This window comes from Xiphophorus hellerii, chromosome 3 (assembly GCF_003331165.1).
Source record: "Xiphophorus hellerii strain 12219 chromosome 3, Xiphophorus_hellerii-4.1, whole genome shotgun sequence".
Classification (NCBI taxonomy): domain Eukaryota; kingdom Metazoa; phylum Chordata; class Actinopteri; order Cyprinodontiformes; family Poeciliidae; genus Xiphophorus; species Xiphophorus hellerii.
Window position 1 is genome coordinate 15,925,328 of NC_045674.1, and position 27,617 is coordinate 15,952,944.

The window sequence follows — 27,617 nt, forward strand, 5'->3', positions numbered from 1 at the left end:
AGTTATCAAAATAAAAACAGATGAAACCCATTTATTTTTACTTATTTATTAATTGGCACAGTAATAGAATATAATTTTAAAAATTTATATTTTATAAATATAAATTTATATTTATAAAATATAAATTTATGAGGACATTAAACTAATGTTAATGAGGTTATAGCAAGGAGTGAGGAACAGCTGTAGGGGACATAGTAAACAGCAGAGGGCGCCATGACACTACGCAGACAAAAAGTAGTGTAGATTATAAGTGGTAAGATGTGTGTTTGAGGTTGTAAAACAGTACCATATAAAATACAAATAGTATTAAAAAGGCAAATTGGTTTAAAGCAGTTAATATATTTGTCTTGCAGATGTAAGACATGATGAGAGAGAAATGTGAGACTCAGCAGATTTAGCTCCTGGAAGCAGGAAGTTCAGATGGAGAAGGTGAAGTAGGTGAAACCCTTCCTCCTACCTCTGCTCATCAACATATCTCTCTCTCTCTCTCTGTCTGTCCCTCCTCCAATCATAGCCAGTCCTCCCTGATCCTGACCCCTCTGAATGCTTGCTGAGCCTCCACCTTTGCTTCTCCTCTCCCCACTAAGTCCTCCTTTCATCACATCATCTCTAGCTGAAGTCTGAACCTCATCATGACCTCCATCTCTACAGCGTTTCCTCCAGAAACACATTTCTGATGCAAAGTTGAAAAAGGTAGGATGTTTTTCAGTTGACACCCTTTTTTATGTACAGTATGTAGCTTTCAATTTTGATGTTTTATGACTTCATCACCTGGAAATGTAAAGGTTTGTCTCAATGGGAAAGTGATCAGTTTGTGTTGTTACACTAAAAAAAAATATATTTTTCAAAGTTGCCAATCATATAGAGCAGTTTATGTAGAAGAGGTGGTTAGATTCAGGGGATTTCAAATAAAGTCACTGTCGCTTTCTGTGAGTCATAACATTTATGAAACTCAGAGTTCCTCCTGTGCCTGCAGCCTGCCTTTACTTTCATTTATTGTTGTACGTCAGTTGAATAAATACCTCTCTAAACTGACTAAAGCTGTATTTGATGTGACATGACGTGCTGATATGGAGTACAAGTAGAAATACAAGACGTTGAATATTATTTACAACGTCTTGCAGTACTATTCATATACCTTTCCACATTTGTAACAAACACAAACTTTTCTGTGTTTTATCAGGATTTCATGTGATAAACCAACACAAAGTCACAAATAGGCATGAAGTGGAAGGAAAAGAAAGAATGGTTTTAAACATCGTAGCTGTGGCTGTGTGTTTAGTCTTGTCCTGCTGGAGGGTCTCTGCCACAGTCTCAAGTCTTTATAGATTCAAAACGGCTTGCTTTGTCTTCCTCTCCATCCTTCATCCCACCAACTGTGACCAGCATCCCCATTCCTGTTTAATAGAAGAATCCACACAGCATGATGCTGCTGCCGCCATCTTTTATGGTTTGGGCAGGGTTTTCAAAATGATGTGGAGTTTTAGTTTTCTGCCACTGATAGCACATGTGTAGGGCGCAAAATTGTATTTTGGTCTCATCTAATCAGAGAACCTTCTGTTGGCTGTTTCTCCTGCTAAACCGTAGCTCTCAGTATTCTCTGTCCTGTATATTTTAATGTGTCCCAGCCTGGAGTGCAAACAGAAATGCCTTTCTGGGAAAACATATTTTAAACGTTTGATAAATAAAGTAAGTGCATAGCAGTCCCTGAACTGTTACTATTGCTGAAGAAGATCCTGAAACTGTCACCACTGTAAGTAAATCAGATCTGTCCAAATCTGTACAAACTACATCAAAGTGATACATGTGGTTGAAAGCTGAAAGGTGACAAGACTCCCCCGTATAGAGCTGAGGAGGTTCAGACATCTGATGAGGACATTTAGAAGCTATCAGGAGGTTACTTTTGAAGGTAGCCACCAGAAAGCTCTTCTGAAGTGAAAAAAGTCAGCTGAGGTTGTTGAGGCATCTGATCAGGATGTCACCAAGGCGCCTTATTCCTAAAACCTTTCCAGGCACATAAGACTGGGAGGAGATTAGGGCAACGCTAAAATCACCAGAGAGATCATTTAATAGGTGGATGAACAGATGTTGTTAGAGGAAATTACACAACTGCAAAAAAGTGTTTTATGGCTGAAATCATATATAGAAGCAGAAACATAAGCGGTGGTTGATTGTGAATGAAATCCTGTGACAGTCTTGTAAAATAACTTGGTGACAGACTCCTGCATTGCTTTTCACAGTAATGATGAGAGTCTTGCAGGTGGTGTTGCAGTTCAAAGTGGTAGGTTTCACTGGGGATTTTCACAAACATCCACCAGACTCTTGTCTAAGTAATGAAACACATTTAACCCAGGTGTCAGGAATGGGGCTCAGTTATTCAGTTTGTCTCTAGTGGTTCTCACTTCCCCAAGAAATCAGTTTCGGTTCAAGTGACCTGCGGGTCTCAAGGTTCACACCAGACGTCACTGATGGACAAGCAGAGAGGAAGAGGTTTGAAAACACAAAGGCTGAGGAGCGAAGAGAGGTGAGAGAATATGGCAAGCTGCTCTCGCTCTCACATTGTTGTATCTACATGAAAAAACACAGCAGCATAATGAAGGAAGGAAACTAAAGGTCAGGGCCGCTGTTACTGTGATATATGTAAAGAATTATGTGATTTCTAAAATGCAATAAGGTGATTGTGTAAGAGCTGGGATCCACTCAGCTGCTTCTCTGATTAATGCTCTCTTTTGCAAAACCCGTCTCTTTGTTCAAAGCTTAGAAAAATGTTTATAAACTCACCCAGCCTCAAATGTCTCAGTAATTTCCTCTCTGACCTGTCTGCTGTGTTTCTTGTTCTTCATCACTGACGCCTTCTTGAGGTTCATTAGTCACTAATGTTTTCTAACCGATACAAGGACATTTCATCACACCCAATGGCACTGGATTTACTATTTTGGTGACTTCTTACAGTTAAAGAAACATTTTTTACGTTGTTTGTAAGAAAGAAAATGTAGAAAAGTTTATCTTTTTGTGCTTGTCTTTGTGTTGGTCTGTCATTTAATATAACAATAAAGTACAATCAAGTTGTGGCTATAGCTTGATTATGCTTTTGCAGTTGTTGTCTCTTTGATACTTAGATGTAGTAGAGATTGATGTTTTTTCTCCTCACACTTAAATCTTTATTTTCTAAGTACATCCATAAAGTTCTAACCTTTTCTTCATCAGTAAGTACATCTAACCTTTTTGCTCTATAAGCCTGTATTTATTCCTGACACCCATATTAATTAGAATTTATTCAATTGCTCCAAACATCTTTAAATCACAATCAAAAGTTTTTACTTTCAAACAAGACCGATTTACGCTTTGGGTTTCCAGACCTCTGCATGACCTCCACGGTTCCAGTAACAGACATTTGATAATCACATTATGCACCAAGAAAAAAGAGCTAGCTTAAAGCATTTTGCATTTGTCTTGCAGCCTTCTTCGGTTTTTTTGCCTGAAGATTTATTGCCTAAGGCTTAAATTACCTGAAACAAGCCATAATAATAAAATTTATCACCATGTCTTGATAAAAATAACAATTCTACTCCACTTCTTACTGAAATCGTCACAATGAGAAATTTTAGCCTGCTGTTTCCAAATGTTTTCATGCCTCTGTGGGTTTGTGGAGTGCAAGGAGTAACAAGAAACCAGGCAGAAAAAAAATAATGTAACGCAGGGTGGAAAGCGAAGATGGAAACAGTAGCTGAAAGTTAATCTGCCCAACTGGCATGGAGAAGAGCAGAGCAGCTCCTTCTCAAAGAGTATTGATTAGTGATTTGATGTTTGCTGCCTTTAGTGTCTGCTGTATTGTATGCACTGCTAAACCCAAGAGAAAGATGTGTAATGGCTCATCCGTCATCCTCTGCCTCCCAGCTTCTGTACTTAACTGAGACAAAGCACAGTGAATAAAAGCACTGAGGTATTCCAGAGAATCAAGTCAGCATAAATGAAGAGGGGAGGAAAAGGAGAGGTTTAATTGTGCAGTGCGTCCGCTCTGTTATTCTGTCTCATCCGCCGGAGAGAAAAGAGTGATGGTGTATCTGGCCAACGCCACCAGCCTCCCAGACAGAGAGAGTCAGTGAGACAGATGCAGCTATCTACTGAATTGTCATTTCCTCATTATGTGTATGTTGGTCCTGTTGTGCAGCAGTTTCAGTGCATATCTGATTTGCATCCATTTTTCACTTGAAAGTAAACCCTATGCATAAAAAATAACACTTATAGTTTAGTTTGAATCAAAGAAAGGTGACTAAGTGCTTTTTGTCACACTACGTGTTTCTATGGTTCTTAATTCACTTCTCCCTCCTGCTCTGAATCAGTGCAACTCTTTGCTCTTGATTTTGTGTGAGCGGTTTGTTGTAATAATGGAGCTTCTAATGATCTTATTGCTTTTTTCTACTACCTCTGCAGACAGTCTCATGGGCCTGAGCAAAAGGACGGCGGCAGAGCGGAGATGTTCAGAAAGAGGCCTCCTCCAGGTCAGTGCATAATATTAAACACATTCAACATCTGAGTATTCAAGCTGTGTGAAACAAAGGAAGTGAAACTGACCTAAAATTAACCTGGTGCTATTTAGCCCACAGAAAATTTTTACAAGTTTTACAGTGCACATTTACGCACTCATGGTTCCTTTGCCATCTGAAATAGATAGGAACTTAATTTAGGAATTTTCCAAATCTGTACACGTATTTACAAATAGAAATATTTGCATCTCTAAACTTTAGATTTAGATATGATTGTCTAAACAGAAACAGACAACAGCAGAACCAGCCCCACATTAGAACATTTCCCCCCATTGTTTTCTGTCGTCTGATGCAAAGTCGATCCTCCAAGATCCAGCATCTGAGTATTTGAACCTGTTTTACTCAGAAAAGTTGGCACTTCTGGTCAGTGCTGTAGCTCCGCCCACAAGTATGACATACCAAAAGATTCGGCTTGTGAAAATCATCATGACAACATATTAAAAATATAAAAGTATCAAAAGCAAGTTGATTATCAATACAAAAGTTGCGTTTCTACTCTAGCAGAATCTACGCCAAATATGGAGACCTGTCTCCAGTCTCCCCTTGATGATGCCCTTTCTGTGGTTTGTTGGATTATGCCTCAATCTCAAGTTCATCCAGAACCACAGCTTCTTGGTCTGAATGTCCTGCAAAGTGCTGAGAGGTCTCAGAGCAGAAGTGTTGTTTCTGTGCTCTCGAAAGCACACAGCTGAGAGTTGTCAGAGTTGAGTGTGTAACAGAACACCATTAAGTGAGCGTGTGAGAGATTTAAATGACCACGCTGTAAATGATTTGTTCACATAGATCTATGTGCTCAGATCAATCTCAAAGCATGTGCAAAGTGGTCAGTTAGCACTCCAGTTAAGTCACGCCATAGAGCGGGAAAGAAACAGGAACAAGCTTTTGAATTATTTTAGTTTGTACACAAAATATTCTATATCTGTGGTCATAACTTGGATGAAAACTTCCAGGTTTCTTCTGAATTTTCCACAAGGTTGACTTGGTTTGTACTAACATCTATTTGTTTAATACTACCTGAAATTGTTTCCTCTCAGACAGGTGAAGCTCAGCTACTTGCAACTCAAATTCATTTCAAACATTTTATAACTACGTGAAAATCTATCAAATGTTTAGTAACAAGAGTTAAGCATGCAGCTGACTGACATGATTCTTGTTCCTCTTGTGAAGTCAATAGCTACAATTAATTTTTTCTGTCTATTTTAATATATATATATATATATATTTTTTATAACATCCTGAACCAGATATTGTAAATCTACTCCCATACAATAAAACCCCCGGTTTTTGTTGAGTCAGTCAAAAATACCCCTCTGTAAATGATCTTAATCAGTATTTCATCATGCGCTCGCTCCACAAGACAGTATTTTGTACATGTGCTTCAAGAATCGTGGCTGTTATGTCATGTAAGACAGGATCAGAAATGCATCATTCATCTTCATTTTCAGTGACGTTTCACTTCATTTGGTAGCTTTATGGATGTTACATTTTTTTGAATACTCTTCCAAATCTTTCATAGGGCGATATTTTTGCTATTGATGTGCCAATGAAAGGAGAACCGTTCGTGTCTCATATCTGGCACGAGGCACGCGGTACAGCACGTGCGGTGCCACCTGCCTGGCCCCGCCCACTGCGGCGCACCCACTCTTGCTCAACTCGCAGGAAATATTTTGGCCCCCAAACTCCTCAATCTGGCTGTAGTGCTCGCAGTGATTCTTGAGCCAAAATGGCGTGCGTCCTTCTTAATCAGCGATTTTGCTCAGCTGTGGGGTCCCTGCAGTGGCGGTTTCCATGGTAACCGCAACGGGGTTACGTAATGCTCCACGTTGGGCAGTGTTTATGTTGTGGATGAAACTCGAGGCGAGCCTCAATTGATTGAAGGTGCAGTTTGAGATATCGCGGTGCTTTATCGGCGCCCTTGCAACATGCAGAAGAAGCTTCTGCAACGAAGCAGCGGTCATATCTGCCACCGGCCAGACCTGAGGGAGTCTGGGGCTGCGACTGCGTGGGGATGGATTGGTCATTTTAGAAAAACCATGACCTCATCATTTGTGCAGACAGAGAGGGAGACACCGGAGCCAGGCGCGCGCCGCTGAGCGTGAGCCCGTGTGCGCACATCAGGCGTGCAGCGAGGAAGCAGCAGAGAGGCAGGGTGGAGATGGTCCGATCCAGCCAACTCTACTGAAGTTGGTTCGGAAGCTTCGTCACCTCTTCCTCGCGGAGATTTGACGGTCCAGTTTATTCTTCGTGCAGCAGAAGAAGAAATAGCAAAAGATGACAGTACTGAAAGACATCCCGGAGAAATGGCTTCCAGTGGTTCTCCCCATTAAAAAAAAGAAAAAGACAGGATTTGGGGGAGGAAAAGCGAAAAAGAAGCGGACAGGTACGAGTTAAAGGCTGCGGCTGTTTGTACAAATGCCATCTCATTTTGCAAATAAAGACCATCTATCATTATCACTTTAGATAAGTTCAAGTTTCATCCCATCTCCATCCAAACCAGTTTCAGTCATTTCTATCTGCATTCCTCCTCATATCACATCTCCATAAGAATGAAGGAATGTGCTTTTATTTTTGTAGTTATAATGGTCTAGTATGGAAGTGCAACAATCCCAGAAATACATAATTTGACATTGAATAATCAGATGCCATAATCGATATTTATATATATATATATCGATTTAGTTTTTTTATTATTACTTAAATGTCCAGAGCGTTAAAGAAACTTTAAGAAAATAACAGATAATAAACAAAATAATAATAATTCAGTCAAGGAACTTATTGAATTTGAAATGTAAATTTTGCAGGAATCCTGCAATAAATGGCCTGCCTCCCTGTGTTTATTGACAGTGATCAATCCTCCAGGCTCCACCTGGACACCTCATTCCTCTGCATAATGATCACAGAACCCACTTGATGTCCCCTTTCATTCGACCCCCCACTCAATCAGTCTGTCACATGCAATATTGTTTTCCAGCTAATTAGCTTTGGGTTTGTGGATGAGCAGGACTGCAGACAATCCTTTTTGCCTAATTAGATCATCATCAACAAAGATGCACTCTTCCGGAGAGTCTCGTGACTATGATTCTGAGTTTAGCTCAGAATTAGACCATCATTTCCTATAACTCAGACTGACCTGCTAATGTGGTCATTATTGCTGTAACTTCACTCCCTAAAGCTGATGTTGTGTGACTCAGATCAGTGGCTTATGAGGGAATGATGAAAATTTATTTAGACTCTAATGTCTGCAACTGAAAGTTTGCAGCTTCATAGATTGATGTTGGCCCACTGTGCAGCACGCTGTCTGTGTCAGGGCTTCTGATGCCCTTGAACTTGTCAGACACATTAAACACTTACTGCGCAGTTTGGTAAAGACTATCGTTCATTCAGGCTGAGGTGGTCAGTTCATAGGGGGCAGGCCAGGGCCGGGTGTAAGGCGGCTGGAACCCTCAGTGCTTACCCGGCAGCGGCACCTTGCTCTCCTCAGTGTTAGCAGTGCATATTGAGCAAATAAACATCAGCGCCATGACCTTTAAATGCAATGAAATGGCAATGTCAGAAAACAGAAGAGAGAATCGGAAAGCGGAGGAGGTGTAGGGGTTTAAGTGGAATATGTTTAAGAGAATGGACACCCACACAACTACTATCTGAAATTGAAAGAACATGAGGCGAGAGCTGGGCTGAGTTTGTTCACTTCCAAACTCTGTCAGCTAAAGTATTTGTTCTTTCAGTGTTCAGTAGATTTAACAATTTATATATAAGGCGATTTTTTTCCCCCAGTTTTTAAAAGGTGCATTTGTGAGGTCGGACACCAATGTTGGACAAGAGGACTTGATCTCTGCTCTAATTGATTACAAAGACTCTCTTTCAGGTTGAGTTGAGGACTGATCTGAAAGTTGCACTTTGTGCCCCTCAGCATGTTGACCCCTGAACCCTCTGGGATTTTATTTGATGTTGCTGTCATTCCCAGTTTCTTCCATTTTGCTATAATAACACTAACAATTGACAGTGGGATATTTTCATAATTGCACCTATGGCATTCTGTCATAGTACCATGAGGTACTTTAGTAGTTAAATGAAAGCTATCCACTGTTGTTGCATAGCTCCCAACAGTTGTGCATGGTGAAAGGTTTGAGGAATTTCATTTCTGAAATCACAGTTGAGGGTTTAGTCAGAAATTGTTGGCGTCCTCATTTGAGATTCATACAATGATCAGGAAAGCATCTTTGGTTCTAGATTTATTTCTTAGTCATAGAAAAATATCTCTAGCAGGTTTCTTCTGTAAAAATAACAAACAATGAGTTCTCAAAGAGATGATACAGCTGAGCCTACACACATTCCCAATGTTAATATATTTGAGTTTATTTGGCAATATTTAAGAAGACAGTAGCATCTGAACTAGTCTATACACACAAAAGATCTTTGGTTTGTTCTCAAAATCTATTGAAATCTGCTAAACATCCTTCAAATGCTATTGGTGTTTAGTGTTTTTAGAAAAACTATACTACAACGAATGCAAATATTAATTAAATTTCCTGTTTCATTCATTTTAGATTAGCATAAATTAAAATGAATAATTAATGTCTTTGAATAAGTTTCTACTTGAGAGAATCTTTTCCACCACGGGTTGGAGGTTTTGCATGGAAAGAGGATATAAATCCATTTTTTCCAAATCTTTTCAACAGATCAGGTGCTCATCCTCCACATCAGGTCGGTCTTAGAGCTTCACATGAGAAGCTTGTCCTTGTGGGAACTCTTTAAGCCTGTGTTTGTTTGCTGAAACTCATCTCAGAAGAGGTGCAGATCTAGATCATGGGCTCTACTTGGTTTTAGAGAGTTTCACAGAGCTGCAAAGACACAGGAAACCACAGAGTCTTTGTTTGTGTTATGTGTGCGTGTTTATTATGGGTTTAATGGCTTCTCTAGTGAGACGTCCCTTCCTGTAGAGCCGCACCGACTCTCTTTTAAATGTCAAAAGTTTGTTGAGGATGTTTCAGTCCAGTGCATGCACTATGCCTTGGTGGTAATATTTATTGCATATATGTCTGGAGCTGTGTCGTTTCACTCAAAGAAGATCTTAATTAATGCAAATTTTGAGGTGGAGTAAAACTGACGTGGTTTTCAACTGTCATAAAGTGTGCAGTGCACTCCGAGTTAAAAACATGTAGATCTACCTATAGCTGCAGTTACAGCTCTAGCTACCAGCTTTATACATCTAGAGACTGGACATTTTTTAGTACAAAAACAGCTTTAGGCGAGACACTCTTCAAGGGTGTGCTGCAGCCTTCAGATGTGTTCTTGTTTCAGCAATCCCAAATCCTGTGGAGGTCAAGTTCAACAATGTCCTGCCAATCACCTAATTATTTGATTCGTTTGCACAAACACACCTCAAACCTACCAGTACACTGACCTCTGAGTTTAGGAGTTTAGGAGTTTCACATCCCTGGTCTAAGCTATTCCACTGTAGATATTTTTGTATGTTAGGTTGTTGTCCTGCTTGAAGGTGAAGCTCCATCCAGTCTCAAGTGTTTTACAGCCTCTCAGTGGTTTTCTTCCAGGATTGCTCTGAATTTGCGTCCCTTCGTCTCCCCATCTAAGCTGCCTTGTTCCTTCCCACAGCATGATCCCACCATCACTATGCTTGGAGACAGAGTTTTCGGCCTCACTGTATTAGCTAAAGAGTTATTTTATGACCTCGTCTGACCAGATGCCACCTGTGGCCAACTTTCAGTCGTAATTCCTTTGGCTTTCTTTTACCAGTGGCTTCCATTTTTGACCTCCAGAGGGGAAGGTTTTGGCAGAAGGAAAATTCCCAAAACTTAATTCACATGGTGAGAGTGTCAGGACCCAATAAAGAAGATTAAGTCCATTTAAGTCACTTTATTAAAATAACTTTAGTGCTGTGCAATGCGGTTGTATCTGTTCTATTATTTTATATGAATTTCATTGTTTACCATCTTTTACCTCATTTTATTTCTGCAGAGGAGGAGAGAAAGGTCAAAGCCAATGACAGAGAGCACAATGAAAAGTTTCAGTATGCGGTGAGATTATATCCCTTTTTCCTTTTTAGGTATTACAAAGTTCGGATGATAACCTTTATAATAATCATTTGTCCTTTTCTCTCTTCTCAACACAGAGCAACTGCATCGTGACATCAAAGTACAACATCCTCACCTTCCTGCCTGTCAATCTGTTTGAGCAGTTCCAGGAAGTAGCCAACACTTACTTCCTTTTCCTGCTCATTCTACAGGTGAGCATAGCCAGGCAGAAATTAGGAAACTTGGCATTTCCACATTGTTTGTTTGACAAAATAAAAACTTGAGAACGATTCATATGAAAAACAAGCCTAAGAGACAGACACTTATCATATTGCAATAAAGTATCTAGAGCTGAAACCAAATATCTATATTTACAGTGAAGACGGTCTTCTTTTTCTCACTCTCTGCTATTCAATCAGACTAAATGTTTTCTGTTTTAGGCCAGTTACAGTAACCAAAATCCGTTCTGTTTACTGAATGTAGAATAATGAGCAACAAAACCTAAATCTACATTTTGGCTAATAAAAAAGTCTGATAAATATTTAAGATTTGTATTCATAGCTGATACGTAGTTTTTGTCCTCTCGCTGTATGAAACAGATAGGTGGAACCACTGTAGTGTCTCGTGTTGTTTTGAAAACCTTTTTGTTGCTGATTTTGTCTTCTGAAACGGGAAATTAACAGTGGGAGTTGGATCTGAAACTCTCTATGTTCATATATGTTCTATTTTTCTCACGATGTTATCATAACATGAATATAAAACTGTACAATGATTTCTTAAAGCTACAAATTTAACAGAAAACAGTCTTTATTTTATAGAATTAACTTCTGAAATTTAGTTGCTCCCATCATGAACCAATGTTGACCATTTTATCACAAGCAAACTTCTACATATTTTATTGGGATGATCAACATCCTGTACTTACAAATCTCACCTTGAATCATATTGGTGGCAGCATCATGCTGTGAGGACGTTATTCAAGGACACGGAAGCTGGTCAGTGTTGATAAAAAGTTTGTTAAAACAGGCTAGCACGCAAAGAAACGAGACTGAAAGGAGAAACAGACTTTAGACTGAGGCGGAGGATCACTTTCCACTGGAACAATGACCCAAAACAGAAACTCAACTCTGCAATGGAGTGGTTTGACTCCAGACATATTGCATTCATGTGTTGTAATGCCCCATTCAAGTCCAGACCTAAACCCATTTAAGAATCTATAACCAGACTTAAAACCTGCTTTTTGCAGACAGTACCATCCTAATCTGGCTGAGCTCTTTCAAAGAAGACTTGGTAACATTTTCAGTCTCTAGATGGGCACAATTAATAGAGACAAACCCCAACAGACTTGCAGCTGTAATTGCATAAAAGTCTTTCACTCATGGGACTAAACACAAAATCACACCACACTTGTCCGACTTGTATCACCTTGAAATTTTGAAAACTCTGCATCACTTTCTGTCCAGTTCAAAATTAGGAACTGCTTTTTGTAATGGTTTGTCGCATAAAATCCCAATTAAATACACAGAGGGTTATATGTTTAAATAATTTTAATGGCATTGTTGCTACCCATTTATACTAATGTGAAAAATCTCATCTTCTCCTGTTGTTAGTTGATACCTCAGATTTCCTCCCTGTCCTGGTTCACTACCATTGTGCCTTTGGCTCTGGTGCTGAGCATCACTGCAGTAAAGGATGCCACCGACGACTATGTGAGCACGTGTTCTCCACACCCTGAAGTTGAGCGCACACTCATCTCATTGACGTAACACCACTGTATCTGTGCCCTGCAGTTTCGCCACAAGAGCGACAACCAAGTGAACAATCGGCAGTCTCAGGTTCTCATCCGAGGCTCGTAAGTCATCGCAGCCGAAAACCTACATGCGTGTGCTCTTCCTTTTTGCAGTTCAAACTGTCCCATTTATACTCTACAAGTTATTCTGATTTGCTGTGGCAGGCTACAGAACGAAAAGTGGATGAACGTTAAAGTGGGTGATGTTATTAAGCTGGAAAACAATCAGTTTGTGGCGGTAAGTGTGAGAGTGAGTTTTTTAAAAATTATTTTATTTTGACACAAATTCAGCTGCAATAATAAATATTCAATCCATTCACCTCAGAAGACAAACAAAGTGGCTTAAAAACAATAAAGTCAGTGTTTTTTTTGTTTTGTTTAGTTTTTTCAAAATGCCCTGATCTTACCCCACTAGGGATAAGCTGTTGGATAATGGATGAATGGATTTGTCAAAACATGAAAGATTTTTTATTTCAGACAGTGATAAAAAGGGTATGTCTCTTATTTTGAATTGCATATGAATATCTTTTTTTCAATGGTGTATTTCAACATCCATTTAAGCCATAAAATCTGCGCAATATGTTGCCTCTCAATCGGCACTTAAAGGATAGCAGAGATACTGTGAAGAAGAAAAACAAACTAGAGGCCAGGTGTAACTTAGTTAACTGTAATCCACATCCATTTTATTCACCAATTTCCAACAATATGTGTCATTTACATCTTTCCTTGATACCATGCAGCTCAACTGTCTTTTCAAAATGCAGTGTAACTCAGAAATCCATCATCCTCTGTTTTCTGTCTTGATTTATTACAGCCCCCAACTTCATTCCGATCATTCTGTCGGAAAAAGCTTTAATGAATAAAAATCTAAATTTTTGTGAGAAATTGATATTTCTGATTATATCTATCTATACCAAAACACAGTAGACACCAATTCAGCAGGATTCACTTTATTGCCAGGTTTCAAACAGTTTCTTCCTAATTAGCTTCAGTTATTATTGCTTATGAAAGCTATTCTAATAGATAAGATTGCAAATGGATTTTTTTTTGCTTCCTCAGCAGAAGTTCTAATAATCATGCATTTAATCTCCGACTCTCTTCATGTGTAATTATTATTGACTTCTCTCTGTAACAGCAGAGTTTCGCTGCATGTACCTTGCAGTTAATGCTAACGTCAGCCATCTGTTTTCAGGCGGACCTGCTCCTGTTATCGAGCACTGAACCACACGGCCTGTGCTACATCGAGACGGCCGAGCTTGACGGGTCAGAAACCTCCCTGCGCATCAGTATCCACTCACAGTTCATTATAACCTCCAAAGGCAACTGCTTCTAAAAAGGATGTTTTTCTGTCAACCTCCAGAGAGACCAACATGAAGGTGCGTCAGTCTGTGTCAGTGACGGCTGAGCTCGGTGATCCAAACAACTTGGCATCGTTTGATGGTGAGACTGGTTTAAACAAGTTGATATTCTCTCGGTTTCCCCGTCCGGTACATCGTTCTGACGATTTTCAGTGTACAGCCAACGGTGTAATTCAGATGTTTTCCTCCTTTCAAAGTCTGACAAATAAATAATTGAAACATTCACATCCTCACATTGTACGTCCTCTGGTGCGGCTGAATGACACGGTGTCATCACCCATCCACCCACTCGCCACCGAAAGAGATTTGAGTCAGCAAAGCATGCCCCCAATGCACACACACACGCACACGCACGCACACACACACACACACACCCACGTACTCAGGAAAAAGCCATACTGCAGCAAATCAACCCACACTCCCTGATATCATCTTACAAAAGAAGTGTCTCTCCGGGTGTGTTTATAGTGACAGCAGCATCAGGATGATAAATTCAGCTCGAGATCATGTTGGTTCTGATGTAGATGCTTTGCAACAACTGGGTTTGGTAATTGCTTGCCATGTAGGTGTGCACTATTTGTATTTAATACACTACAACGTCTTCTTGTGTGAAGGTGAAGTGGTGTGCGAGCCTCCCAACAACAAACTAGATCGCTTCTGTGGCACTCTCTACTGGCGAGAGAAGAAATACCCCCTGACCAACCAGAACATGCTGCTCCGAGGATGTGTCCTCCGCAACACGGAGGCGTGCTATGGCCTGGTTATCTTTGCAGGTCTGCATTTGCGTATTTGTATTTGTGAATGATTGGGTGAATGCGGTGTATATATAACAAGCAGGTTTGATTCTGTTGCCACCACAGGCCCAGATACCAAGCTAATGCAGAACAGCGGTCGCACCAAGTTTAAGCGTACAAGCATCGATCGTTTGATGAACACTCTGGTCCTCTGGGTAAGACACTCCAAACCTCTCGCTTTCATAGCCCAAACTATTTCAGAATATCATCTCAGGGGCTTTGTTTACATCTGCACATGCTGATGACAGACTCGTTCTAATTTTGGATTACAAGACAGTAGGCATAACTCTGCCTCTGTGATGTTTCTTTTTGTGCATCGCTGTTAGATCTTTGGTTTCCTGGTGTGTATGGGTGTGATCCTGGCTGTGGGCAATGCAGTGTGGGAGAGAGAGGTGGGCTCCTTGTTCCAGAGCTACCTTCCCTGGGACCCTCCTGTGGACAACTTTATGTTCTCAGCCTTCCTTTCCTTCTGGTCCTACATCATCATCCTTAACACTGTCGTTCCTATTTCTCTATATGTCAGGTAAGAAAAGGTGCAGGATATCAAAAAGGACAAAAATATATGAAATTTATGAATGTTGTTGTTGAGATAACAATTGAGACTAACACCTGCCCCATAATGACAGCTTTCTCCATCTGAAGGCATGTTTATAGAACCATACGCAAAATTAAATTAAGAAAGGCGTTGCACTACAAAAAGCCTTAAATGTAACACTTACAAGGTCAAACTATGTGAGGTAGACCGGATTGAATCAGTTTTGTACTTAAGACTTTTATTTAGTCAGAAAAAGACCGATTGATATGACTTCACCAAGAAAGACAGCATCACATGTTGGACATGAAAAGTGAACCAATAACAACAAAATGAAAGCTAAAAATGTGCAGATAAGCAAGTTTTTCATGAATAATTGACAATTATGTACCACAAAAACAACATGAACAGATGAACCTTTGAATACTAAATCCTGGCTAAATGGGGGTCCACTGCAGCTAGAGCTGTGTTGATTACAATTCCTCTATCTATTCTCTAAATATTTAAGATTTTGAGCTAGAGTGGGTGGAATTCAGTCAGGTTTTGTATAAAAACAATAAAATACCACTTTATTTAGTCACTGAAGCAAATCAGTATCGCGGTTGTTTTTATAGGAGTTAAGCTATGCATAAAAAAACATATGTGTCTTCATCCATAGTTTAATATATTTTAATGTATTTTTTTTTTTTTTGCTCTGCTAGTGTGGAGGTGATCCGGTTGGGTCACAGCTACTTCATTAACTGGGATCGGCAGATGTTCTGTTCTCAGTGCAACACAGCGGCCGAGTCCAGGACCACCACTCTGAACGAGGAGCTTGGCCAGGTGGGCTCATCAGAGAGTCTCTTATGCTTCACAGCTTACCTTCTTATCTAAATGTTACTCACAAGGCCAGCTCACAAGAGGAGAATTTCATTTAAGTGGCATTTCCAGCTAAATCCATATTAATTATTAAGGATTTGGGAGAGTAAATGTGTCACAGTGATGTTTAACTCATTCAGCCCACGTTAAAATATGATGCTGTTGATATATAAAATAAAAATATGAAGCTTTTCTTTAGGATATTCTGGTGAGTTTATAATCCAGCCTTGTGTTAGTTAAAGTGCTCTGGGAACTTAGTGGGGCTCTAAGCTGTTGCAAACTTTGCCTATAACTTGTGCTAGCTCTGGTGATTCAGTTCAGTTATTTTGAACTTTTGTTAATGTGTGAAGTACAAATACAAAATGGAAGAAACCTTTACAAAAGCATGCATTGATCTTAAAGGGATGTCAGTTTTAGGTGATGTTTAAAGTGAAATGAATCCAGTTCCTGAACCTTTTTTCTCTATGATTTAAAAAAATAACACTTTTGAATTTATGCTCATTTTTATTCAGGTTGAATACATCTTCAGCGATAAAACTGGAACTCTAACTCAGAACATTATGACCTTTAATAAGTGCTCCATCAATGGGCAAACTTATGGTAAGAGATCAACAAATCATGCACAGTAGTTTGTATATTTAAACATATTCATTATATTCCACATTCTTACCTGTGATTTGTTTTTCTGCCAGGTGAAGTGGATCCGTTAGGAAAACAACGAAAGGTAGACCTTTCTTTGTTTACCTGGAAGTAAATTGTTTCCTCGGGTTGGGGTCTAATTCTCTCCTGTCAACCTTTCAGAGGCTGGATTTCACTCCTTTCAATCCCCTGGCAAATCCAGATTTCTGTTTCTATGATGAAAAGCTGCTGGAATCAGTGAAAGTGGGGGATTTGCACACTCACGAGTTTTTCCGCCTACTTTCTCTCTGTCATACCGTTATGAGTGAGGAGAAGAGTGAAGGTGAGCAGAAGGAAGGGAAACACAAACAGCAACTTGCCATTTGTCTATGACTTCCTGTGTTGTTCATTGTTTTTCATCTGTCCACCCAGGAGAGCTGGTCTATAAGGCACAATCTCCAGATGAGGGCGCTCTGGTGACGGCAGCTCGAAACTTTGGATTTGTGTTTCGCTCTCGAACACCTGGAACGATTACTACGATCGAGATGGGCAGAACCGTCACCTACTCGCTGCTCGCCATACTGGACTTCAACAACATCCGCAAGAGGATGTCTGTTATAGGTAGGGAGGATTGTTAACATACTGCTAAACTTGTCAAGGAGTCATTCCATTTACTTTTGCTAACTGCCCCCAAAGAACTTTTCATATTTAAGGAATATTTTCCTCTTTTTTCTTTGTGTTTTTTGGCAGAACAGTGACTTAAAGAAATCTTTTTTTTATTTAACGTACTGTAAAGAAAGTTACAGTTTTATAGATTTCTGTTGTTTTTTAAATGTTGTAGACCAACAAACACTTTTTTATATCAAACAAAAATAGCCTGAGTAAAGAAAAACATCCATCCAGCATGCAAACTTCATTCAGAATGAATACTGACAGCTAAAACCAGCTCCACAGAACCCCACTTCTGAGAAACCCAAATATATCCTCTGTCACAAGATGACAGGAAGTCTTGATCTGAGTTACTTTTTAATCTCGTAGATTTTAGAAAATGTAAACACATACATGTATACCATTTAATGCATTACACAGTGTGCATAACACATTTGTAAAGCAATGAGTTTTGCTAAACCAGCCATGAAGCAAAAATATATGTATCTGAGGTTAACGGAGGAGAGGTGATGATTTCATGATATTTTATATGCATCTTTGTCATCTGAATTTAGTGCGCAACCCAGAAGGCAGGATCTGCCTGTACTGTAAAGGAGCTGACACAGTACTATTAGAGAGACTCCACCCTTGCAACCAGGAACTGATGAGCATCACCTCAGACCACCTAAATGTAAGTAAACAGTAGTTTATGAACATAATTGGTGCTGCAGTGCCACCTAGTGTCTCCTTGCTTAAACTGAAGCATCAGAGAAGGTTAAAAATGTAAGACGTGGCGTTCCTGTAGATAGTTTTCACATGCAGTGTACTCTTACCTCAGGTTGCTTACAGTTGATATGTTTACACATGCTGCATGTATATTTTTGTTTCCAGGAGTATGGAGCTGATGGATTACGGACTCTTGCTCTGGCGTACAGGGAGCTTTCCGAGGACGAGTGGGAGGCCTGGTCAGAGAGCCACCGCTGTGCAGATAAGGCCACTGACTGCAGGGAGGACAGGCTGGCTGCAGCTTATGACAAGATAGAACAGGATATGCAGGTTAGTCAATAGTTGCTTCCATGGTTTCCCCTACAAAACAAGATTAAAATTTCTAATTTTGAGCATAATCTAATTTGCATATAAACATTTGTCTCTGTGTCCAGCTCCTAGGTGCTACAGCTATTGAGGACAAGCTGCAGGAAGGAGTCCCAGAGACCATTGCTCTCCTCTCTCTGGCCAACATTAAGATCTGGGTTTTGACCGGAGACAAACAGGGTGAGATGAACACACTATATACCAGCTTTCAGGTTAATTTGCCACCTGGTGTTCAGAAAAGTAGAAAAAGTGGGATATTCTCGGTTATTAATCTTACCTTTTCATCTTTATTTAGAACACTCAACGTATAATATGACAGACCTTTTTGACCCAAACACTCAGGTTTTTTTACCCTGCCATGCCTTAATAAAGTACAGATCATAAACTAAACTAATCAGATACGATAACTGCAGAGTTTCCACTGAGTGAGATAAATATATTTAGCAGAAGTATATGATTGTAATTGACACCCAAAATATAGTGCGCTGCAGCAGGAAGTGTTTAGAGAATTTAGTTGTGAAAACTAAACATCTGTATAATAAAAACTGAGTGTAGTGTGAATTAATCTCCTCCTTTTTCTTTCCTACAGAGACAGCAGTCAACATAGGCTACTCCTGTAAAATGTTGACTGATGACATGACTGAGGTGTTCATCATAGGAGGTCACACCGTTCAGAGTGTACGACAAGAACTCAGGTCAGCTATTGTCTGTCAAAATACAGCTGGTTTCTTCAGGAAAATATGACAGAAGTTGCATTAGTTTAGTACAGCTTTGCTTGTTTTTCTAACTTAACTCTCCTTTGCTTATTTTAGTTTATCTGTGTTTTGATTATGTTTCACTCATGTTAGTTTGCCCTTCATTGAATTGCTTAGCTTACTTCAGCTTTAGTTGTTTGTTTTTTTTAGCTCAGTTTAGCTAAGCCTACCTGACCATCCCAGTATCTTGTTCAATGGATCCATAAAAAGGGCTGACAGAAGATAAACAAAGGGGAAAATAAGTGCTAGACCTAAAAACTATAAACAGCAGATGCCAGGATCTTAAAGTCAACTCTTTAATATGCAAATAAAAATTGTATTCATTCTGACAAAACCTGAACAATACATCATCCTTCAGCTAACCAATTTAAAATGTGTCATGTTATAAGTTGCCTGTTATGTTCCTCCATTTTGTTTGTTTCCCTTTTGGTTGCTTATGCCTTAAAAACTGACGAGCCAGAGTTCAGTAACTTTTTTTCTCTTGCTCTTCAGGAGCGCGAGGGAAAGGATGATAGAACTATCCCGTGCTAAAGATGGGGGGAAAACTGAAGGGATGGAGGCCTGGGCTGAGGCATGTTTCATGGGTAATGGGATGAAAGACGGGCAAGAAGGAGACTGTACATCAGGAAGAGGGTCGAAACAGCTGCATTGCTCGTCTTTCCCTCCGTCTGCCTCTGGTGACATGGACAGCATCTCAGGGGAGTTTGCCCTCATAATCAGTGGTCATAGTTTGGTAAGAATAACACACCTTTACATAATGTAAACAAAGTTAAAACATGAAGTGAGCATTTGCAGTGATTCCTTTTATATTTCCAAAAGAAACTTCTAGTCTGTTGATTTTTCTTTTTCCTGCTCTATGACAGGCACACGCGCTTGAGGCAGACATGGAAGCCGAGTTTGTGTCGACAGCATGTGCCTGCAAAGCAGTTATCTGCTGCAGAGTCACACCGCTGCAGAAAGCTCAGGTGGTGGAGCTCATCAAGAAACATAAGAAGGCTGTGACTCTGGCTATAGGAGATGGCGCCAACGACGTCAGCATGATCAAAAGTGAGTTGTGCAGAAGGGTTCAATCTGTGAGAGTAAAGAGAGTAACAGGATTACTGCAGGGTAATAAAAGAGAGATGTCAGGTCTGGTCATGTGACGGCCAGCTACACCTTGAAGCAGCTGAAATTCAGAAGAAGTGGCTGTAAGAGTTGTTTACGTGTTACTAGCCGTGACGTCGGTCATGTTGAAATGTGTGTTGCGCTGGTTGCAATGCTTTCATGAGGTTAGACATTGGTTTCCACTGTCTGGATTGGGTTTAGTTTTATTTTAAAACTAATATTTGTGCAAAACGTTAAAAAAAATTATTCATGCAAAAGCTCTCAAGTACTGCTGGGTAATGTTGAATGCAATTTGTCTTTTTAATTACATGCAGAAGCATTATAGTTTGTAGTTAACTCAACATTGTTTTTGTTTTTTGTGGGTTGCACCACTTTTTGTGTTTTTGTCTGTCTTTATGCGTATGAAATGAATTTATGCAAGCCTAAAGCAGAAATGGAATCAGTGCAATAGTGCCGGGTGTGGTTTGTTCCCATCCTGTGATTACTAGAGTCGATTTCTGAGAAAAAAAAAATCTGTCTTCTTCACACTAAACTAATGGGATAAAAGTTGAAAAATCTAAGAGAACCATGTTTTTTGGTAGAATTTATTTTTCTTAGCTAGTTTTCAGTCACATTCCTTAAGCTTTGTCAGTGTATCATCAACAAGGTTGAGGTCAGGGTTACTACAGAATAATAATCTGCAACAATTTATGATATGTATTTGGATCATTGTCTTACAAAAATGATTGAAACGCTCAATTTTGTCCATTTTTCAATCACCTGGCAGTTGATTTTAGATTAATTGGGGAAACTAGACATAATTCACTTCATTGTCCCACATCCAATGTCCTACAACTGCTGACAGGTAAACAGACTCTTAACAAGGTTTTTATCTGTCCGCCGCCACCATGCTCAAAAGTTCATACAGAACAATAGAAACCCTAGTATTGGCTCTTTTAAGCAAGATTTGATGGTGGTTTCTAGGTTGTTCTTCAAAATCTTTACCAATTTCCTTTCATATCGAGGTCGATCAGTTGATTGCAACTTGCACACGTTTGGATATTCCGACAGCACAATGATTCCAACTCTTCTTTAAATCCAAACTTGAGTACCAAATTCTTTAAAAAATCATTGAAGCTGTTTGCTGAATAAGCAGCCCAAACTGGAAAAAGCATCACAAAAAGAACAAATGAATGTATCCTTCATATCCATGGTGACTCCGTGTGGGTTTTTGATTACAACAGTACTGATGCCATATTTATTATGAAACGCCTGGAACTGTAGCTGAAAGCGAAGTTATAAGACTTGTCTTCCAGTTATAAAACAAAGCTGAAGCCTATTTTAGTCTAGTTGATACATGTGGGATATTTTGCTTATTAAACAGTTGCTGATCAGAATTGTGCTCCAAACACTTTCTATGGCTCTGGAGTTTGCACTGTTTGCACTGCTACGGAGTGATTTAGCTCTACATCTATTAGTTTGTTTCTTTCGTCCTACAGGTGCTCACATTGGAGTGGGTATCTCCGGTCAGGAGGGGATCCAGGCCGTGCTGGCCAGCGACTACTCCTTCGCCCAGTTCCGCTTCCTCCAGCGTCTCCTGCTGGTCCACGGCCGCTGGTCCTACCTGCGCATGTGCCGTTTCCTCTGCTACTTCTTCTACAAGAACTTTGCCTTCACCATGGTGCACTTCTGGTTCGGCTTCTTCTGTGGCTTCTCTGCCCAGGTACAAACAGAACGACGCGTTAAGAACGAAAGGTGCTGGGAGGGTATGAGCTGATCGAGAGTTTCATCTTGTGTCTGTGTTTGTCTGCTGTCTTCTTTTGTTGTAGACGGTGTATGATCAGTACTTCATCACACTCTACAACATTGTGTACACCTCCCTCCCTGTGCTGGCCATGGGGGTTTTTGACCAGGTCTTTTTCATTATTACTTTACACCAAGGTTACATGTTAGTGTTCTTTTTCAGTAGGATGAAGTAAAAGCACAAACCAGTACCAATTTTTTTTTTTTACACATAAGCCATTAACTCATCTTTTAATGTTCCCATATATGGCACTTTGGCTGTCTAATGTGTGTTATGTTTGTTCTGCTTTTGGTTCGTACTTGCTTATGTTTGCATTTTGCTCAAACCACCAAGCTAACAGCCCTGCCGTTGACTTGTCCACACTCTTATTTTAGCAAATAACATCTCTCGTTTCCCCTTTTACGGCAGGATGTTCCAGATCACAGAAGTCTGGAGTATCCTAAGTTGTACGAGCCCGGGCAGCTCAACCTCCTCTTCAACAAGAAGGAGTTCTTCATCTGCATCACCCAAGGCATCTACACCTCAGTGGTGCTTTTCTTTGTGCCCTACGCCGTGCTGTCCGATGCCACTCAGAGCAACGGGGTGCCCCTCGCCGACTACCAGACATTTGCAGTCACAACGGCGACAGCCCTGGTTATTGTTGTCAGTGTACAGGTGAGAGACTCTTGTTTGGAGTTAACTTATCTTATGGCTGTTTACTCCACTGGTAAATAATCACGATTCCTTTATTTGCAGATCGCTCTAGATACAGGCTTCTGGACGGTCTTTAACCACATGTTCGTTTGGGGCTCTGTGGGCTCCTATTTCACCATCATGTTTGCGCTGCACAGCCAGACCCTCTTCAGGATCTTTCCCAATCAGTTCCGATTCATAGGTTGGTCCCTTGCTCTCGTCTTTGGGCTCCATATGAAGCCCTGCAAAAATGTTCATGGCCTTCAACATTCTTACATTTTGTCACATCACAACCACAAACTTCAGTGTCATTTATTCAATTTTATGTAATAAACCAACACAAAGTAGTTTGCTTGTGTATTTGAAAGAAAATTATGTATGTCTTCTTTAACTAAAAATTGTCTAGTTAAACTCAGACTGGAGGACAGATGGAGAATATCTTTGAACAACCATTTTGAAGTTTTGCCACAGACTCTAATGTTTCCTTCCATCATTTCCCTGTATTTAGCTTCATTCATCTTCCCATGAACTCTGACCGGCTTTGATAAATCTGCTGAATATAAATCCTACCCCCAATTTTTCTTGATAGGAGATAGTGTGTTCTGGCTGGTTTTATACCACGCATGGTTTTGGATCTTGAAGGAAAAGTTGTATACTGGTGTCATCCAAAATATAACTGAAGGTGACACCAAAGCTATATTGGTGTCATCCAGTATAACCCATGCTGGAAACAGGATTTATTATGGCTTCCTTCTTGCTATTTTTCCATAACGACCAGGTCTGCAGGACGTTTACCTAATAGCTGAACTTTCAACAGATTCTTCTTCTTGTGGATCTTTGCAGCTCCTCAAGAGTTAAAATAATGTAATGGTCTCTTGACTAGTTACTGCTCTTCTTGCCCAGCTTAAGTGTTTCAGTTTATTTGGAAGGCCATGTGTTGGTATGTTTGCACTTTCATTTACATGATGATGGTTTGAATAAATCTCTAGGAGATATTCAAACCTTAGGATTTTATTTTATATTTTAACATCTCCACAACTTTCTCACTGACATGCGTTGGGTCTGCCCTGCTTGGTGCTTAGTCTTATTTGTGAAAGTAAATTAAACTGAATAAAATCATCCATCCATCCATCCATCCATCCATCTTCTTCCGCTTATCTGAGGTCGGGTCGCGGGGGTAGCAGCTTCAGAAGGGAGGCCCAGACTTCCCTCTCCCCAGCCACTTCTTCTAGCTCTTCCGGGGGAATCCCGAGGCGTTCCCAGGCCAGCCGAGAGACATAGTCCCTCCAGCGTGTCCTGGGTCTTCCCCGGGGCCTCCTCCCGGTGGGACGTGCCCGGAACACCTCATTGAATAAAATCAATTTAATCCTTTTCAGATTTTTATCTATTTCAACAAAACTGCATACACTTTTCTCTGCACTTCACTTTTATGTGCTACTTTGTGTTGGTATGTCACAGAAAATCCAAAAAAAAGATTTAACATTGCTGAATGTGAAAAAAGATCAAGGAATAAAACTACATTTGCAAACCACTCAACTAAACAAAACATGTAAAAATGTACTTTGTTTTCCATCTCAGGTGAGATAATTGTTTGCATTTTTTTACGGTTCTGTATTATCTAATATATAACTAAATTGTAACTGTATCTTAGTAATGGCAATCCATTTATAATTTTAAGAACTAACTTTCCTGTTACATCAAAATTACTTCGAATTTCAAAGGGTACGTGCTCATGTTTGTCTGTGTGTGTGTGTTTTCTGAGTATAGGTAGTGCCCAGAACACACTATTGCAGCCAGTTGTGTGGTTAACTATTGCACTAGCAACAGCAATATGCGTAGTTCCAGTTTTGGCATTCCGCTTCCTCAAGCTGGACCTCAAGCCTCAGCTTTCAGACACGGTGAGAAAGAACACAGTTTTCAGAAATGATGTTTTCATCCTCATTGCAACATGAGCTAAAGATGCTGCATGTTAATGTGTCTTCCCAGTGTGTCAGTTTGAAATCAGTTTAGGCCAGTCATTAACTGCATAGCTAAAAAAATGTGCATGCAGCCAAAATATCCAGCAAATATTGACTTAATCATTGTGGCCTAATGACAAGTGCTGCTTTCCGAAACTGTGGGAGAGGGTGGAGGGGGGAAAGTCAGCCAAGCAAATCTGCTGCCAAGGCACTGTGACAGGGTCCCTCTTTAATTTGGCATTAGCTTCTCTACAGTTGAAAAAGTTTGGAGTTTCGATGAGATAGTGACAAACACTTGCTTCTGACTCGGGAGTTTCAGCCTGTGGATTCCCCATCGAGTCAAATCGGAACTGAAAGCAAAACACAACACCACATATTATATGCAAAAAATAGAGCAAAATGAAATTAACACTATACTTTTTGTAATTCATAACTTTTATGTCACAGCAACTAAAAGTTATCCATTTTCCATTATTTTGGTGCATCTACAGGTGCGTCACACGCAGTTGGTGAGGCAGAAGAGGCGGAAACCGGCAGGTCGCAGCATTGCAGGGACCTGGCGCGGCACAGGCAGCGTCTCCGAGGGTCGCCTCGGCGCCCGAGGGGGTTCCAGGCGGTCCGGCTACGCCTTCTCCCATCAGGAAGGCTTTGGAGAGCTCATTACCTCAGGAAAAAACATGAGGCTCTCCTCCTTGGCCCTCGCCAATTTTGCCTCCAAGCACAGCTCCAGCTGGATCGAAACGCTTCGCAGGAAGAAAAACAATCACACTCCACCGAGCACGTCTGGAGAGTGCAGCCCGGCGCCCAGTAACATGTCTGGGATGGGTCCGGCTCTGTCAAACTCTTCTTCTGTTCTGGGAGGCTCACAAGAAACACCAATCGAGGAGGAAACTGACACAGCAGTTGTCTTGTCTTCATTGTCACATCCAGCAGCCTCAGAATCAGCTGAGCCTCGGGCCCCTGCTCAGGTCGCTCCTGCTGACAGCTCTACAGCTGCTGCAGCCAGGACAGACTCACCTGGAGGCTGGACACGCTCTCTGGAGACTGTGCAGGTCAGCTGCTTTTTCTCTTAAGCAAACAATAGAGTGATGCACTTTTGCATGTTAACTATATTATGACTTCTCTAATCTCCATAGGAAGCTCTGTTTGGTCGGAGGGGCTGTGCCAGTGCTTCTAACACCCAAGACCCGCCATGTGATGCCACAGAAACCCCCCACATTGAGTGAAACCCATGCACAAGATCGTTTCCCCTCACAGAAATCATGGTGGGTTGTTCTGGATCCATGCAAAGACTGATTCTTACAGAAACACAACTGAGATAGAGTTTTGGTCTCAAAATATCTCACAAGAGGAAGCGGCTTATTCTAATAGCCTTGACCTTCCCATCAATAGTTCTGATTTTTTTTAAATGAGGTTTAATGTGTTCAAGTGTTGCTGCAGATTTGAAAGCAGATGGTGAGACATTTAGCTATTAGTCACTTTTCTCCTGCATATTCCTCATGCCTTACACTTAAAAACAAGTAGATGAATGAGAGGGAAGTAAGATGCAGGCGTTACTATCAATAAAAGCTTTCACTGTTGAAAAATCTGTTTATTATAGTTCTCAGTGAGAACGCAACTTAGTTTAACCATAAAGTCTGTCGCAACGTTTAATATTTTTTTTTTTCATCTGCTGTGTTAATATTCTGTTTCTATTTTTTGCATCATATTGATGTGTTTTCAAAGGGCTGGTTGAGTTGCACCTTAAATGAAGCATTTAGTGCTTTGATTTTAACGTTAGGCCTTGGTTTTGACAAAAGCCTTTTCTTTTTTTGTAGTAGTTTCATGTGCCTCTCTAATAAAAATGAGTAAACAGGCAAACTCATGACTGTTTACTTTAGGTCAGATCTGGGCAGAGTGCAAAGAATAGCTGAAGTTGTTTTACAAATTCCTGTTTTTTGTTGTAAACATACACTCCTGTGAAGTTTTCTTGTTTTTACTTGTAAATAAAAAAATTAAAATATCACATTTCTGGAACGTCTTTCCGTCATAATCCCAAATTATGGGCTTTCTTTTTGCTTCCCTTTCAAATGGTCAACATGAGAATTTTTTTGCAAGCGCTGACCCCTGACCTTTTTGAGTTTAGTCCATTTCGAAGCAGATTACAAAGAGGAACTGCAGTGAATTGCAAAAGTACTATTTCTGCTTGAATTATGCCACATTTTGTCACATTAGAAGCATGTTTCACTACATTGTATTGGGATTTTATGTGATTGGCCACGGCCTTATTGTGAAGTAGAAGAAAAACACTAACTTTGAAAAAAGTAATTAAGAAATTTGAAAAGCATGGCTTGTTCAGGCCATTTGCTTTAAGTGTTTAGCACATCTAAGTTAATAGTTTGTAAAACACAAACTTGTAACTGATGCTGCAAGCCTGTTGAGGTATTACTAAAATCTTTTCTTTGCCAATTTGCTCTGTCTCAGATAAAAGGTTGTTCATTTTATACAAGTCTTGTCACAGATTCTGATTTGTGTTTAGGTCTTGACTTTGACTAGGCCATTTTAACACGTAAATATGCTTTGATCAGCACCACTGAATTGTAGTTCTGGCTGTATGTTTAGGGTCGTTGCTCTGTTGGAAGGTGAACCTTAGCCCCAGTCTCAATTCCTTTTCAGCCTCTAACAGGTTTTCTACCAGTAATTAGCTTCATCTGTCTTCATATCAAATCTGACAAGGTTGCCTGTCCCTGTTGAAGAAAAGCATCCCCACATCATGATACAGCCACCACAAACTTTTTCCATTGTCAGGATGATATGTTCAGTGTGTTGTGCAGCCCAGTTTGTCACCCACATAAAGTGTTTTGCATATGAAACAAAAAGCTAAGTTTTGGTCTCGTCTCCCCAGAGGACTTTCTTCTGCATGTCTGCTGTGTTTCCCTCATGTTTTGTGAAGTGGACCTCCTGTGGCTTTTTCTCTACATAAAGGCCAGATTTGTGGACCTCAGACCTACTAGATGTCCTGTCAGATTCTTCCACCTGAGTTGTGGATCTTTTCAGTTCTCCCAAAGTTACCATAGATCTGTTTGCTGGCACTCTAA

At 40.2% G+C, this 27,617-nt stretch overlaps 1 protein-coding gene across 3 annotated transcripts; it reads left to right on the forward strand.

Moving 5' to 3' along the window:
* Positions 1-191: 191 nt before the first annotated feature.
* atp8b2 (ATPase phospholipid transporting 8B2) lies at positions 192-26,547 on the forward strand. Of its 3 annotated transcripts, XM_032558922.1 has the most exons (30): positions 192-693; positions 4,435-4,502; positions 10,524-10,582; positions 10,678-10,791; positions 12,190-12,288; positions 12,370-12,431; positions 12,534-12,606; positions 13,561-13,631; positions 13,729-13,808; positions 14,341-14,499; positions 14,587-14,675; positions 14,847-15,043; positions 15,754-15,874; positions 16,423-16,510; positions 16,603-16,634; positions 16,712-16,871; positions 16,961-17,149; positions 17,752-17,867; positions 18,068-18,232; positions 18,337-18,448; positions 18,858-18,963; positions 19,516-19,756; positions 19,887-20,070; positions 21,606-21,829; positions 21,936-22,019; positions 22,319-22,564; positions 22,646-22,784; positions 24,350-24,480; positions 25,032-25,592; positions 25,677-26,547. In XM_032558922.1, exons 2-30 carry the CDS (start codon positions 4,478-4,480, stop codon positions 25,764-25,766), a joined length of 4,017 nt encoding a protein of 1,338 aa, XP_032414813.1. In that variant the 5' UTR covers positions 192-693; positions 4,435-4,477; the 3' UTR covers positions 25,767-26,547. The 3 variants fall into 3 exon arrangements, with proteins under 3 accessions (XP_032414813.1, XP_032414811.1, XP_032414814.1); XM_032558920.1 differs by lacking the exons at positions 192-693; positions 4,435-4,502 and adding an exon at positions 6,257-6,927; XM_032558923.1 differs by lacking the exons at positions 192-693; positions 4,435-4,502; positions 21,936-22,019 and adding an exon at positions 6,257-6,927.
* Positions 26,548-27,617: the final 1,070 nt, after the last annotated feature.

Excerpts from the sequence above, each read along its gene's own strand:
- atp8b2 (XM_032558920.1), top strand. The coding sequence starts at position 6,819 with ATGACAGTACTGAAAGACATCCCGGAGAAATGGCTTCCAGTGGTTCTC. Across the intron at positions 12,432-12,533 it reads CAGGTTCTCATCCGAGGCTC|GCTACAGAACGAAAAGTGGA; the intron begins GTAAGTCATCGC and ends TTGCTGTGGCAG. Across the intron at positions 14,500-14,586 it reads TGGCCTGGTTATCTTTGCAG|GCCCAGATACCAAGCTAATG; the intron begins GTCTGCATTTGC and ends TTGCCACCACAG.